Source organism: Corvus kubaryi, unplaced genomic scaffold, assembly GCF_017639235.1.
Source record: "Corvus kubaryi isolate FWS band 111438036 unplaced genomic scaffold, C.kubaryi_AGA036_p1.0 split3-73, whole genome shotgun sequence".
In the NCBI taxonomy this organism is placed as follows: Eukaryota; Metazoa; Chordata; class Aves; order Passeriformes; family Corvidae; genus Corvus; species Corvus kubaryi.
In genome coordinates, this window is record NW_024582091.1 from 41795350 (window position 1) to 41811638 (window position 16289).

At 40.4% G+C, this 16289-nt stretch overlaps 1 protein-coding gene across 2 annotated transcripts in view; it reads right to left on the minus strand.

The window, feature by feature from the left end:
* The window catches only part of AIG1 (androgen induced 1), a 129975-nt gene extending 113718 nt beyond the window's left edge, over window positions 1-16257 (minus strand). The window contains exons 1-2 of one of the 2 annotated variants that reach the window (XM_042017033.1): window positions 15927-16257; window positions 15377-15776 (exon numbers count right to left, since the gene is read on the minus strand). In XM_042017033.1, the coding sequence (XP_041872967.1) occupies window positions 15765-15776; window positions 15927-16067 (153 nt within the window). In that variant the 5' untranslated portion in view covers window positions 16068-16257 and the 3' untranslated portion in view covers window positions 15377-15764. Of the gene's footprint in view, window positions 1-15376; window positions 15777-15926 lie in introns of those variants that run through there. The other variant, XM_042017031.1, reaches the window with a different exon arrangement.
* Window positions 16258-16289: the final 32 nt, after the last annotated feature.

Below are 16289 nucleotides of genomic sequence, written 5' to 3' on the forward strand. Positions count from 1 at the left end.
TGAATTAACTTGACATTATCCACTTCACTACATAAATGGAATACTTTCTGTTGTGTATGGCACATCCTCCTCTCTTTTATAAGTACATATACATATAGTCTCTCTTACGAATCACGAAACCTTTCGGCTAGGATTGGCATTGCCTTTTGTCCTGAAAAGAGGTGGTGCACTCCACAGCTATGAAAGCTGGCTCTCCTCACGGGCTGCTCTAGCTCAGCACCACAGGCTGCCTTTCCAAGCAGGGAGAGGAAGGCAGGCACCCAGGAACTGAGCAGCAGGCTGCCTGTAAGCAGGGCTTGGCTGGGAGGCCTCAGCAACCTGTCCCTGACTGCCCCTGTTTCACCATGAGGAAGAGGGTGAGCTGCACACCACTGCCTTCAGCCAGGTCTCACCTGCAGCCACCCCTGGGCATCACTGCCAACCGGTGACTACAGCAGCAACAAAACACAGCCCTCACACACAAATGCCAGTGGTACATAGGCTTAAGTATTTACATAACCACGGACTACAAAATACACTAATAAATAAGGGCACACACAGAATTCAAGATCAGAAATGCTGTGAAGACAATGCATTCCTCTCCAAAGCATGCACACAGCTGCCTCAGCCCCGCTTTCAAGATGGATCCTGCAGGCAGAAGGGCCCAGATCAGGAAAGCAGATACTTGATCCATGAGGATTCAGGACTGTCAAAATACTAATGATATGTCTTTGCAATTTCCTTCACTGCAAATCACTGATCCTTTATGAGTTTTCAAACAAATAATGAGTATTGGGAGAAAAAAAACTGTCCAGCACAGTGAAGCAATAATCCACAGACATGAAACACATTCCACATTTCTCTCCTCATTCAACTCCGCAGCTACAAGAAGACAGTAGCACAGTAAACAAGCCTCCTCCTCCTCAACACACTTCAACTCATTCTTCCCACACACAGCTGCCACTATCATGCATATTTCAAAGCTTCCATCTGGGCTTGACAACTGTACCTTCCTTTCTTCCAGCCAACAGAAATACACGTCCTACTCAAACAGGCATGGATGATATCGCACTGCTTATTTCAGAAAAGAAGCTGTTCCACAAGTAGGTCATGTGGGTGGAAGCCTCCATGCTAACCTACATGTTCACCGTGTAGGTTAGAGCTACCCTACATTCATTTTTCCCTCTTTCCAGCTAGAAATTGTCTTCAGGCAGCATGGGAGGATTTGTGGTACTTGTCCAGGCTGCTGAATGCCTGGTTCTTCTGCATAAACACCTACTGTTCACACAGGGATTAACTTCACAGTATACACCCAGCAGGTTCAACATTTCCCAGAGATTCTTCATTTATGCCACATATGCTACACAGTGCAGGTACACCTCCTTCTGTCCAGAAATATGTCCATAATTCCAACAGCTGTTGCAGACTGAGGATGTCCTGAACTCAGCATGCACATAGGCAGATCTCCAGTCTACGGCCTCATCTTTTTTCTCTTAAGGTCAACTTGACCTGCTGGAGCTATGCCTCTTGAAGTGCTGCTGCAGCAATCACCCACTCTGCACCCACAGCAACAGCCTACGTTCTACCATTTAAATAGCTGTGTCTCTTCCTTTATCCCTCAGCAGCCTGTACTCAGATCACCCTTCCTGTACCATCAAATGCATTTGCCTACATCCAGCATGTAAACATGCACCCTGCCTCCCCCCACCTCTTGTTCTCCAGTGGCTGGCTGGGTAGGCATAGGCTGAGGACAGTGCCTCTTGCAAGACCCAGAAGGGCCAAAGCTATCCCAGGCTGTGGTTCTTATCTTGGACAGCAGAAGAAGGTGGAGCCAAAGTGGAGTTAGGAGTTGCTCCTCCTCCACCAAGGGGGTAGCATCTGGGTTCATTCACGCCTGAGGGCAAGGTCCACACATTTCCCATATCTTTGTGAACAGCAGCAGCAAATGAGTCACTAGGTGAGACAGGGCAGACTGGAGGTGATGCTTAACAGTCTGGGCAGAGCTGAACAGCCAGTCTCACCTCCAGCCCCACCCTGCAAAAAACCCCTCAGACTGAATAGGAGTAATCTGTGGGCAGCCTCTGCCCCACATCACCTCCTGAACCACCTGAGATTAACAATGTTTTAATATACAGATTACACAACTAAGGTAATTCCTAAAGGATTTTAATGACTATATGTCCAGCCAATTTCAGTGTCTCACCTGCTGGGCTTGCATTTGGTTCAAATCACACTTTTCTGCAGAGAGATGTGAGGCTTAGTTGGCAAATATTTCTTAAGTGCTTTGAGATCTTGTAATAAAAGGTGCAATGACACTACAAAGGAATTTTAGTAAGACACTTGCTATCAGAAGATGTTAATTTTTTTCAGAAGATCTCTGTGTGTGTACTGCTTCTTTCTTGGAATAAGGAGAACAAAGGAGATGGTACACATGTAAGCATCCCTAAAGAAAACAGAGAAGATTGGTCATTTAGAACGGTCAATCAGCTGTTTATACTATTTACCAATGCTTTCCTTTGGGAAGACCACCAAGGAGAAAAACTGCAAAGCAAACTCCAGTGGAAAGATACTTTCCACGCAGCATACTTATTCACTTTAGGTCTTATGGAAAAAGATGTGACCTAGATCTTCTGCCACTCTGCAGGCACTACCTGTCTTCCTACTTTAAGAGCATTTCCAACAAACTGAGATATGGCCTTAATTTTCCTTAAGCTGATCATACAGGTTTAAAATTTTTTCTTTGATATTTATCATAGTGCTTCAGAGGTCACCTAGGCATTTTATGCAGACTGCTGGTACACTTAATCATTTCAGTGTCTTCCTGCAGTAAATCAGAAGACATTATATTAATAAAAGATGGGTCTATTCCAGATCTGATTCAGAATGCTGAATCCCATCTACCTGGCTTAAAACGAGTCCTTTAAAAAGGTCAGTTTACTCTATGGAATTCTGAGCATCAAGGATATGTCTTCTCTCACACTAGATATATACACTTGAGACCAGCATGAAGACACTGGAGTGATTCAGAATGAGAGCTCAAGGCTGTCTGCACCACAGCCTAGCCAAAGAGACCTTGTTTGAAAATACACCCTGAGATACAGGCACACCATGCAAATAAGTATCTTATAAAACATGTTTGCCTCCATCACTACAGTTCTTTGTCTGGCAAATACTGTTTGGTCACATTCACTTAGCACAAGAAACAAGACAAGCAAAGTACAAAGTCTATGAGGGAAAGACTGGCCAGAAATTACCTTCTCTTGTACCATATTATTATCTTTTGGTTCCTTCTTCAAAATACTTATTAATCCCTGTAATCAAGCTGTACATACTTAAAAGAAAAAAAGAAGAAAGGTTAAACATTTGTTCAGTTATTTTCTGGGCTTGGATTTATCACATCCACCTCTGACTCTCACTTTCGTATTTCAAATTTAGGTTCGCATTGACCATCTCACACAGCACAGGTACAATTCCTATGAAATAAGGTAGTATTTATGATTAAGCCACACCTTTCAGGGTTATGGTCCTCTTGTTACATCGATCTGTCCCTTGCTAAAGGAAAATTTAACACATTTTCAATTAATAGTGCTGACAAAATATTTCTGAATAACAATTGCTCACTGCAATGGCTGATTCCTTTGCAACACAGTTTTGTCCGAGTATTTTAATGAAGACAATCAAATGTCTTGTTTTCACTTCATCAGTTCAAATGCACTGAAACCATAAATTTGAAATACTTTTTCCAAATCTTTTTCCTCATAAGAAATTGTGAGATTTATTTTTTTCTTCCCATCTGGAACAAATATGTAATTTCTAAATTTAAAATCATACCAGACGAGTCATTAAAAAAAATACAGAAAAAACCTCCTTCAATATTTTTTGTCTTATCTTGCAATTTGCTGAAAAATCACATATTTCTAAGTCACATGCATATGTGGATGCTTTGTATCACCCAGAACTGGGAGTCTGACCTCAACTCCTGTCCAAACTAGGCAGAACACATGTGAATAATACAGAGAGAATATATTCCCATCATCTGTCAAAAGTAACATCAAAATACCCCTGTAGATCAAGATCTTTGCTACCTTCCCAACAGCTGTTAGAAGTAATATCAAAATATCTCTGTAGATCTAGACCTTTGCGAGATGCACAGACCTCCTGTGACATTTTATCACGAGGTAGTTGTGAACAATGGCTCCAGTGACGTGCCACACAGGTCAAACCCCGTGGTAGGGCTGGACTCTCTGAAAGAAGTGGCATCAAGACCAAAGTGCTCCCATCATAACATAGCACTCTGACTGCTGCCCAGCCCTGTGTTCAGCACAGGAAGGCTAACTAGGCAGGATACAGACTCTAGGTGGGTCATATGTTGAGCACTCCTTGTTCCAAACATCACTTGACATCCTGGCTGACATATCTGAAAAGATACTGACTCTAAACCACCTAGTCCAATCAGAATTTTATTTGTATTGACCTGGATTAGAGGCAACATGATTTTACACTTCTGCCTTTGTATGCGTCCACTGGGCAGGTGTTCAGTCTTGCTTGTGGTTGGACATGGGGGAGTGGAGCCATAGCAGGCTCATCTGTATCCAGTAACCCCTAACAAAAATGAATATGTTTTCATGTGGGTTTGAGGAGAAAGTTACCACTGTGAAATGTATATTTCTCTCTTTCCTTACTCGTAAATTGCACCAGGTGTGTCTGCGTACAACCAAAGTTCACACCCACAAACAAGGCATAAGAACTTATATATGTTCACGTGAAAAAAAAGAAGCTTCTTCTATTAATACCAGTAATAGCTGACAAGCTAAGCAATGTTCAAAAATATTTTTGTTCATCTCACTGAAAGTAGTAGATTTCAAACCTCACAACGATTGTTAAAAGACAGGTTTTCCTATTAGGAAATACAAAATACAATTTAAATAATTTCAGTATCTCATTTAAAACAAGTACATTAAAAAAAAAGATGGAAAATGTCTGAATAAATACTGATTGCTGATTCTGTACATAATTTTGATTTTTCATGTTAAACATTAGTTTCTATCAAGGACCTGCTTCTGAATTGGAAATTTTATCATAAAAAAATTGAATGGCGGACTACCAAGAAATGACAAGATTTTAACACCATAATAAACATTAGGATCATGATCCATTATGCTTAACACTTACAGGCTTTTTTTTTCCTGTAACCAGGATGCTTAAAAACTTGTTCAAAAACAGAAAGCAAAGCTAAGAGTCTTATGTAACAGCATAATTTCCAAACTAGTTTATTTAAGGCCACACCACACCAAGATCAAGTTTTTCTAATGGAAGATGGCTTATTTTTTATTGGTTTGGGTCCATACAAGCTGCTTTAAAAACACAAGAGAATGAATGACACTGAGTAGGTCTGGTATTTGGGAAAGACAGAGTGAGGATGCAGAAGAATACATGAAAGTGAATGCACTGGGGGGAAAGACAGTATGTGTGAATGGTGGGGAAGGAGTGTAAGGAGTAGGTGGGTAAGAAAAGCAGCACTTGACAGGAAAACACAGGCTTCTGGAAGAGGACTGGTTGTGCAATTGGAACTGTGGAGCAGAGCTGAAAGATCAAGGAGACTCTGCTGGGTTAGAATATATTAGAACAGGGACAGAGATATCAAACAGGGGGATTCCTATAAGGAAAAAAAAAAGGTAGAAAATACACTGATAGCTGACAGCAACTTGCAACTGAGAGCCTGTCTGGGTGATAAGGGGGACAAATGGATCACGGCAAAGTGGCAGCACTTTCACTGACAAAGCCAGCAGTGGATGAACAGAGTCATCCCTTGCACACCCTCAGGAACATTCATATTTGCTTTTATGTTGCAGGTTGAATTTTAAAATCAAGAAGTTCAGATCCCACTGGCCCAAATCCTCAAAGTAACAAGAGGTCCCTCCACCCTTTTCTAAAATGCATTTCTAAAATGTCATAAAAAACATCTTGTCATTTGAACTCAGCCTTGTAATTAATAAGGAACAAAACAGCTTTGAATTATTTTGGTAATATTTGGTAATAATTGTAAGTAGCTTCTGCCCCGAACCACGAGAAAAGGAAAATAAAACTTAGCCTGAAATGACATTTGACTTAATAACATAGAATACAATCTATGGAAAACCAGAGGTGTCTAGCTTCTGAAATTATACTGGCAATGAGTCAAGGAGATTTGAATGCTAATCTTCTATAAGAAGGTATTGGAATTAGAAACATCCTTGATAAATACAGGAATATCCCTTTCTAGCCATGGTAGGTCATGAGACAGCTGACCCAAAAGCTGTCTACTCTCTCCTGTCCTCTACAGCTGACACTGAAAAACTTGAACAGCATCTTGACCCACTGTAATCTTCGACCCATGGTTCATTAATTGGTCACCTAAACTGACTTCAGTAGTAGCAGACTAATTTACTCTGAGATATTCACAGCATATGGAGAGGCTATGGAACAGAGCAGTTCTTACGAACAGGTTGGTATTTTCAAATAATGTGCAACATAAGTAAATAACTATTATATCAAATGTACACAAAGATGTATATCCACACCCAAAAACCCGAAATCCCTTTCAGCCTCCTGAATGTTCAGTTTAAAAGTACAGTGCCGTGCAGTTCCACACAGCAGAGGTTTCCATCGTGACTCACGCGTTCTTGGGACTCACTTCCTGGGACTGCACTGGAATGCAGACAATTGTGTCTACAGTCCTTGGAACATAGATAGAACAAGTAAACCCAGGTTAAGAAAGTTTTCACAGCATGGAGTCTCAATTTGTTTGTAAGCTTAAGTGAACAGCAAATGGGGACCTCTGCATCTGTCAGTGCATATGGCTTCTAACTAGGGACAAGCTTTGCAAGCACCCTGCGCTGAGCAGAGTGTGCTAAGCCAAACACGTATGCGCAGGGAAGTGGTGCTCTGGCACCAGTGTCCCCAGCCAGGGGGGCTGTGTGGGGAGACTGTGTGGGTGTGTGGGAGGAAGAAATGACAGAGAGGAAAAGGAAAGGAGGAAAGTCTGAGGGAGCTAACATACGCTGGTTTAGCCAAGAAATACCAGCCACCCTGTATCTCCACCCCTTGCCTTCCCCTCACTTTGTCCTCATAGCCAGCAAATACCTAAATACCTGTTTGTCACAACACAAGACTGGTCAGCGTGGTGCACTCTGTCACCTACACGCCCCAGGTACAAAGTGCTGTCATGTATGATTCCTTTTATCTCTCACTTCCCTACTTCCTTTCTTTACACAGCTGAGCCTGCGCAAGCACTGGCCATAAATGACTTGTGTCTTCTCTATGGTCAAGGGCCCCACTGCAGTGCCTCAGGATCAGCCATTTGCCCCAACATCAGCAGTATGAAATGCTTCCACCACTTCAGGCACAAACTTGTTAAGCGCCTCACAGGGGAGAACATCCCTTTTGTATTCTTGCATTTTCTAATTCATAGAGCAGCATTTAAAGTCAGCAGTTTCTTTTTCTTCCTCTTGCATCTGATCAAGTACATTTAGGAACATATGCCACCTGTGCTTTGCATGTGGAACTCCCACTCCTACTGAATTCTAATAATATTAGCAGTAATAATAAATAATGATTTGTTACTTATGTGCTGCCAGGACCAGAAGGCTTCAAGACACATGACAAAATATATGCAAATATAGGGAAGAAAAAAGTAAATTTACCCTCAGGTACACAAACCACTAGGTTTAAAAAAATACACAAATACAGACAGCACTGCCTGAAATGAAAAATGAGCCAATCAATCCCTTTAAATTCTCAGCTAGGTCCCTCCCTGCACAAGCAGCTCAAACAGTCTGAAGAGTCTAGCAGCATTTGTAGAGTTAAGATTCAGCCTCTTAAATTGTTTCACTTAGACTAATTAATAGCAAAAACACACCACTGCTCGTGCGTTGCTTTACAAGTAAGCAAGGAATCAGTGAGGGATTTTACATCCTGCTCTCCTGAACATTCTACTCTACCAGGACACCTAATATTCAGCTAGGAAAAATGCAGCAGTACTAGTTTTGTTTTAAGCTACACTGCAGAGTCCTCATGCACTTTAAAACAACTAACCTGACAGACAACTGTGGCAAAAATACCTGAACCATGTCAGCTACACACAGATCTAAGTGGAAATTATTACATAATTGTGCCTTTTGGCGTATATGTTTGGAAAACCTACTGTAAACTGGATGGTTGCAAGGGCAGTGGCAAGACAAGATGTTCAGGGAATGCAACTAGAGGCATTCAAATGTTATTTTCAAATTCTCAAGGGAAAATTGCATGGATTTAGCTAAGTTGCCAGAAGGAGCCTTCATACAAATGAAAATTAGTAATTTCAGAAAATCAGTATCTTCCCCTAACATTTCACATAAGTTTAGCCTGTTTTCAACCAACAGAATCCCCACAATTTTCAGTATAAAAGCAACTTTGCAATATTAAAAAAAAAAGAAAAAGCTTAATCACAGTTCTTATTGGGAAAGGGGCTTGTTTTTAAGTCTTAACAAAACATGCTTATAAATTTTAATTTACTTTAGTTTCTTCCTGTCTGAAAAGTCTGGAAGTTTTACTTTAGCTTCCAACAGATTTTGTTTGCTTCAGACTTGGGTTAACTTTTCCATCCACTGAAGTTAAACCCAGCTTTGTCAGTGGCAGCATATTTAACTATGCTGAGTTGAAAAAATCTTGCATTATACATAGTAAGAGTAATGGAACAAAGCCTGCAAGGCTTTGAAGACTAGCAACAAATTCAGAGCCTTGGAAAATACAGTACGGGGAAGATGTAATTATACAAATAAATGCTGGTAAATAAGACAAAATTTGGAAAAGCTTTCATTGGAAGGATGAAAGCTTTTCATATTCACCCATTCAAAGAGCTGGTCTACAAAGTAAGTCAATTGTCAATTTTGTTTCTACCTTATATGCCATATATATATATATCTATATATATATATATCTATATATCTCCATATATCTAAATATACCAGAACATAAAGATGAGAAGACTAGGCCTCAAACTCAAATACTTAAACCCCATCCCCCAAAAACCTACACTGAAAGGAGTTTGATGTTTTGCATGAGTGTTTTGCAAGCAGTAACATCACTTTTATTTCAAGTACAGAAATATCCAATGTGAACTTTCTTATACACCAATACTTATTTCACTCCTGAATTCTGCAGAAAGCATACAAACCTGTCACTGGTGATGATCTTTTTACATTTACTGTCTGGAATTGCATTAGCAATTAGAACTCCAAATGACAAGGAATTCTCCACCCACGCTGAGCTTCTCCCAATATCAGAGTCTATATTAAAGTAGCACAATTAGAAAAATGTTTTCTAAATATTGCATTAGAACATGCAGGCACTCACATAACCTATTATTAGATATGGAAGGTTGCAGCACAGAAAATACTTCATCTAATGGAAGGAATCTAAGATTGTTTTTATTGGTTTGTTCAGATATATACACACTCAGCATAATCCTTCACAATGAATCTAATATATTGTGTTCAATACATGGCAGAATGGCCTGGTTTTTTTAATTACATTCTATTGTGGTTTTACTTTATTCAAATCTGCAAACTTATATCTGTGGAATGTGAGGGTTTTGTAATTTCATAAAGGTTGTGGTTTTTTTGTTTTTTTTTTTTTTACTTTTAGATCAACTTCAATTTTGTTGTACAGTGGCATATTAGCACATTAGAGATTTCCACCACACCAATAATAAAATATTTTTATCATGTGAGGGTTTCGCACTTCTCAGATAATCAAGTTTCTTTTTCTTCTTTTTCAGCCTAAGGACAAAACAAGTAACTACCCACATGGACATCTACCCTACAAGTCTTTGTATATCCTAAGGTTCATGTAACTGCAAAGAATCAAGCAGAATTTGATTTTTATTACAAATATATTTAATTTTAAACATTACATTTGCAATTTTCTATACTGGTAAATAATATTATTTGATAGGTTATATAGATCTTTACTACAACTCAAGGAGGTCAATCTTCCAGAATTTATTTCTGGTATGAACTCACATGGCTGCATTAACATAACACAAATATAAGGTCAAAAATACATTGATTAAATGATTTTTATATACTCATATTCACAATGGATTAGGACAGCTCAGAACCCAAATAACTTCAGCAAAGAACACTAACATAGAACACTAGATGTGTTGTCCTTGTTTAAACTAATTGTTTAAAACAATTTTGCCATATGAAGGCATATAAGATTATCTGAATTACCCTTACTACTATAATAAAATTTGAAAGAAAATAATTCAACTGTAATACAACTTAAGTAAATAGGATGTTTTTCAAAGGGCAACAGAAAGACTACTAAACCAATTTCTTTAAGTTGTCATCATTTGAAACAGTTCTGGCAAAACTCTACAGGCTGTACACTGGTGTAAAATACAGCACTGTTACGTACCACTTACCTACTCCAAGTTCTAAAATAATATTATTGACATTAGTTAAATCTATCATCATAGAAAGTGATCCCAATTTTTTCTCTCTTCCATTCTCCTGCTTTATGCTGCCAACCCCACTGCCAACACAAATAGTTCAAGACAGCCATAACTTCCCTGAGAATTCCCAAATTAAATGTACATCATACTTAAGTACAATTGTAAAATAAAGGCAGACTAATGCAATGTGAAAACGGAACACTTCCATGTAGTGCTGAAAATTCCACCCAATTTGTAATAGTGCTACCAAAAGCAAATGGAAAACACGGGTCTATGAATAAAAAAAGGGTGATACTATTATATTTTTATTACTGCATCAACAGCACTATACATTACTGTTCCCCAGACATGTTTACAGCCTGGGAGTAAAAAAAAAAAGCTCTGAAACACTTAAAAGGCTCTGCTATGTATATTGTTGCCTTTTCTCTCAAATACATTAAGCATCATTAAGAAACCTCACCTTGTTATTCCTAAAAAAGCAATCCCTTTCAATGTAAACTGATAAATTCTCCATTGACTGTGTTCTCTGGTATAGTAAGACCACAAAGATATTTAGATATGATGATAAATTACCGCTGGGAATAATGCATAGTAATATTTTACACTTCTGTAATCTTTTCACTCAGAAGCCATAAAGCACTTGAGTATCAGGGTAACTTTACAGATGATGAAAAAGGAAAGCAGAAGGTGAAATTTATTTTACTAAAGGAAATACTGTAAAAGAGTTGTTGTTATATTCCATAGAGTGTGGGATCTGTTTTCACTTTTGTCCTCTGCTTATGGCAAGTGTAACCCATATAGCTAGCAGTGAAACTTGCTCCATTTCAGATAATACACCAATGGTACAGTTTATTATTCCTTAATTCTGAAACTTTTGGCCTCTAGTATTTTCTGGTCATTTTATTTCCTATCAGCTTGACTAAATCCAAATTGGGTACAAATCACCAAAAATTTTTCACAGTGCTTTGTTAAGTTGATACCTTTTTATGTTGTCTAGTAACTGCATCCCACATAATTTAATAACTAATACACTAAATAAATAAATAAATTGTAAGTCTAACAACTTGAGTCCTGTTGATAACATGGCCCTCTGAAAGTTTCAAAGACAAGGAACTAAGCTCTGATCACTTATTCGAACTTAATCAAACGAAATCTAAATGTGTTTTCTGCAAAAAAAATACAGCATTTACTTGCAAAGAATATGTGCTGGGAACAGAGCACATACCTGTTTTTTGTAGAACGCAATCTGCCAGACAATGATAAAAGTTCACACAGACATCCTGCTATTTCTTTCAAGAGAATAACAAGTGTATAACATCAGGCAGATTTATATATGAGCAAAATCTATTCCTCTCTAGGTTTGGCTGCCCTGAATCAAGTCACAGGAATACCCACGTTAATATTCTGATATTCAAAATGGGACCACTAATTTTATGACCATTAATCATAAAACACAACACTTGAGACTGCTTCCAAAAATCTGGCCTTGCTTTTTGTCTCTGTGCAGCCTATCAGAGAGACCTTAGGATTATAAAATACAAAACCAAAACCCCATAAATTTGTTAATACATGTGCACTAATATCTTGGTTTACTCTATTTTCTTTGAGGAATAATGTTTCCAGAGAAACTGCACAATGAAAACTACAAGCCATTTAGACCAGCACATCCCTTACTAAGGAGGTACATACTTATTTTAACTCGAAGTTACCTTCCTGCTAATTATTGCACACAACCCAAACACAAAAAGTAGATATGGTCTTCTTTTGGCACCCACAGGCTCCACTTTATTCCAGAAGACAAATTCTATTTGTTTTTGCCTCCTCTCCCACCAACAGCAAGAGATCCAAGAGAAACTGACGAATAAAATGCGATAGCAACTTTTAAACAAGTTGGTGCAATGGATTCCTCAACAAATGTGTATTTATAAAGGCAAGTGTGTGATTGCAGTGTATGCAGGATGACCTAGTTGTCTTGCAACCAAGAACTATAACCTTTAACCCAGCTACTTCAAGTACCTACAGAACTGAGTAAGGAAAATTTCTGAGGGATTTACATAGCTGACAAACTTGTTGCAAAGAATCACGTTTGCTGGCATAATTTCTGGCCTACCTTAACTTTCAGCTATAAGGCTCAACAATGAATTTATGGGATGTGGCACAGGACAGTGCTGTCCTGCAGCATTCTACTATTAAAGCACAAAATGGTGAATCTGAGTTAAACAAAGGCAGCTATACAAGAAATTTTAGGCCCATCTCCTGAAATATCCCATGTGAATCCAATTCTTTGCTGTTTTCACAGGAACTAACCTCGAGGCCTGGTTTGTGTTTTGAGTTTAAATGAAAGCAGCAGGTAGTTTTGAACTAGCCTGAATATTCAGTTCCATAATTCCATTTGCTGGGCCCCACCGACTGATTTTGGCAGCAACTCTTTACCTCTTCATACCTTGGTTTTACACTCTATACATGAGAAAGAAGACACTGCTCTCTTTTCTGTGTGGGCTTTGTAATACACAGGTACTAGTCAGGTATCTTTACCAGCTTTTGAATAAGGAGGGTAAGTATCTACCACCTCTCTATACCAAGAAGAAAGTCTGAAGTGGAGATACTACTATTAGTTGCAACAGTCAGAAGCATCTTGAGTGTAATGTCAAAACATACTGCCTGTGCATTGCTTTATAAACCAGAAAAATATTCCACTGACACAGGTGTTGTAGGGAATGTTGCCACCACATTTGCAAGTGCAAAAAAACCTAGTAAGTCATCAGAATAACAGCAGTTAAAATAACTCATCGGTTGCACTTGTCTTCTTTCCTAATTCAAGGATTAAGAATGAGCACTGGCATCCAAAACATTACTTAGATATGAACATCCAAAATACTTTGGATGGACCAGCACATTACATTTGTATTAAACAACTTCCTCATAATGCTCAACTTCCGTGAACAGTGTGAGTGCTCAAAGTCTACTGTTCAAAACATTGCATACACTTATAATGTTTTACTGTCCTGTGTTTTAGAGTCCAAACTACTAGATTTTCATAATTCAATTCAAAAGGGTATTACTTGCGAATAACTGTAAATCATTTCCCACAGCACCTCGCAAAGCCAGCTACTTAAAACTCCAAGAGATTTATGGATGCTGAGACTGGAAAGAACATCCCTTTACAAATGGACAGATGGAAAAAATTTCAAATTACTTTTCAGATTCAAGTCATAAACTGACTTTCTCAAAAACTGGTAGCAGTTTTTGGAAGCAGAAAGAACTTCTACGTGCTTCTGTGATGTCAAAGATGAAATCTCTGTTTGTGGAGGTACAATCTGTAGCAAGAACACACGTCTGCCAAGACTCTGGCATTGATGATATTTTGTCTAGACAGCCTTTGAATGTGACTGACACAGGAACAGTGCACATGGCTGAGCAAACTGAAACTTATGGAAGAGATTTGCAAGACTTAGGCAAGATACAGGATTTTGGAGATGTGCCTAACATCCTCCAACCATGCCTCCTGGTATCCTCCTCAGGAATCTAACTGTTTTTGTTTCGTCAAGTCTCCCAGTTGTCCCAGGGAACAGAAAGATACATTTGCTTACATAAGATGGTAGCAGGGCCATTTGGACATAAGGAAATATTGTCAGCAAGTGGAGAGGTCTGCATGCTGGCTAGTCACTGAGAAATGCATTCAAGCCCTTGAATTGTGTGTTATTTCGAAGGATTGAAGACTAAGAAATTGCTAAACCTTTTCTCAACTACTGGGCTTGACTGTGAGAAACACAGGGCAAGTATTAGCTAAAGGACAGAAATTACTAGCTGCAGTTGATAACTGTTCTAGATATTTTAGAAAGCACTACATATTTACCTTGATCTTTTGAGCCCTGACAGAAGTAGCCTGAACAATGTACATGGTTTGATGGAAAAGTCCAAGTGAACTTGCCATAGACAAGGCTATAATTTTTGGGGAAATGATGACTATCATTTACAGTTAAATTTGTAAATTTGTAAACTGTGTGACAGCCCTGGTTGACTTAGTCCCCAAGCAGCTGTCAGGGCTAGGAGAAAAGAGAAAAAGGTGAAGGAGACTCAAAGAGATTATCAGCTTTTAGCTTTAGCTGGTTCACTCCAAGTTCAACTGTCATTGAAGTCAACAGCTACTCCCCTAACTTACTCGGATTTTATGCTAACTTCTATTAACCAATATTAGAGACAGTACTGTTCAGCAGCCCAAAAGGAAAAAAAAAGTAGATTCTAGTTTGTCCTCCTGAGAAACATCAAGCCTTAAGACACCAATTTACAGTTCCAGTAAAAGCACTAGTTACTGCTGTCAATCCTCAGAGCTCCAGCAAATTTTTGCACCTACAAAAAAAAATTATCCTGGCTAAGTGAAAAATACAATTGATGCTTCTTCTCTGCAAATAATATATGGACCTCAGTGACCCTTAACTTAATCCTGATACAGAAATTTCCACACTTGACCTGCTTGGCTACTAGGGTTTGAGTTTGCTCTCCAAGCCCACAAACTCGACCTATTGAGCCAATTCACGTCTGTAGGCAAGAGCAGCAGTACTTGTGAATCTACAGTGAAGTTCTGAGAGGTACTGAAATACTTGCATTTTGGGACTTCTCAGTAACTGAGTTGGAACCGCAAAAATTCTCACCTAATTACACCATGGATACAAAGAAAAAAATATTTTGATCTAGGTACTAGGTTTAAGTTGGCTATCATATTTCCGAACCAGAAACCAAGTTTCTCCTCCCATCTCCTCTCTTCCCCCCGCCCCCTCTCCTCCCACCTGCACTAAGGGAACACTTGTTGCAGAGGCAGCAAGCCTAGGAAGCTCATATTAAAAATAGCTCTGGCTAGCACCTGGTGTTCTCCAGCAGGCCAGCGTGCTGGTGACTCTTCCAGATCTGGACCCTTACGAAGAAATATGATGAAATGACACGTCTTTTATTTCATACACTCGTTTATGGATTTGTAACCAAAACTAACTGGATCTGGCAAGTTGGAGTTGCCTGGCACTTTCTTCATCACTGACACACTTGCAACCTGTCACGGATGAATTCCTCAGAAGGGCCAAAGGGAGCAATATATTTTATTTTGACAGCACACGGGAGCCAGATGCTGGGCCAGCAGGTTCTGGTGTTCACTGTCGGCCATTAGAAAAGCCGAAACACATCATCAGCACTGGGGTGGGTAACAGGCCGTCAGGCGCACCTTCCCCACGGCTGCTGACACGCAGCAGCCGCTCGGCTTTGTCCGTGCCTCTCTCCGTTCCAACCACCCGGCTCCGCGGTGTCCGCCTGGCTCCTCTCACGGCCGGCCCTGCAGCCCCAACATGTCGCCGCCCCGCTTTAAGGTCACCGCATGGCGAAGCCGTCGAGCGCCGGGGGCCGCGATGCGCCCGGGCCGCGGCCGCTCCACGGGCAGCCCGAGGGAGGGGGCAGGGCCACGGCCGCCGCCGGGGGCACTTACCAGGTCTATGAAGGTCAGAAATTTCCAGCTGCCTCCATAGGTCTGATGCGCGGGCATGTCAATGGCCTTGTAATTGCACAGGATGGAGCAATAGGACAGGAGGATGGCGGCGCGCAGCACCTGGCAGGGCACCAGCGCCATATTTGCGGCGCGGGGTGCGCTTCCGTGTGCCTGTGTCCGTGTGTGTGTGTCCCCGTGTCACCGTGTGTGTGTGTCCGTGTGTCCCGGCGTGTGTGTGTGTATCCCTGTGTGTGTGTGCGCGCCGTGCGGGCGGGACTCCGAGCGCCCCCACGGCCCCGGCCGGGGCGGAGCGGAGCGCAGGGCCCGCGCGGTGCGGCGGCGGCGCGGGGCAGCGCCCTCGGG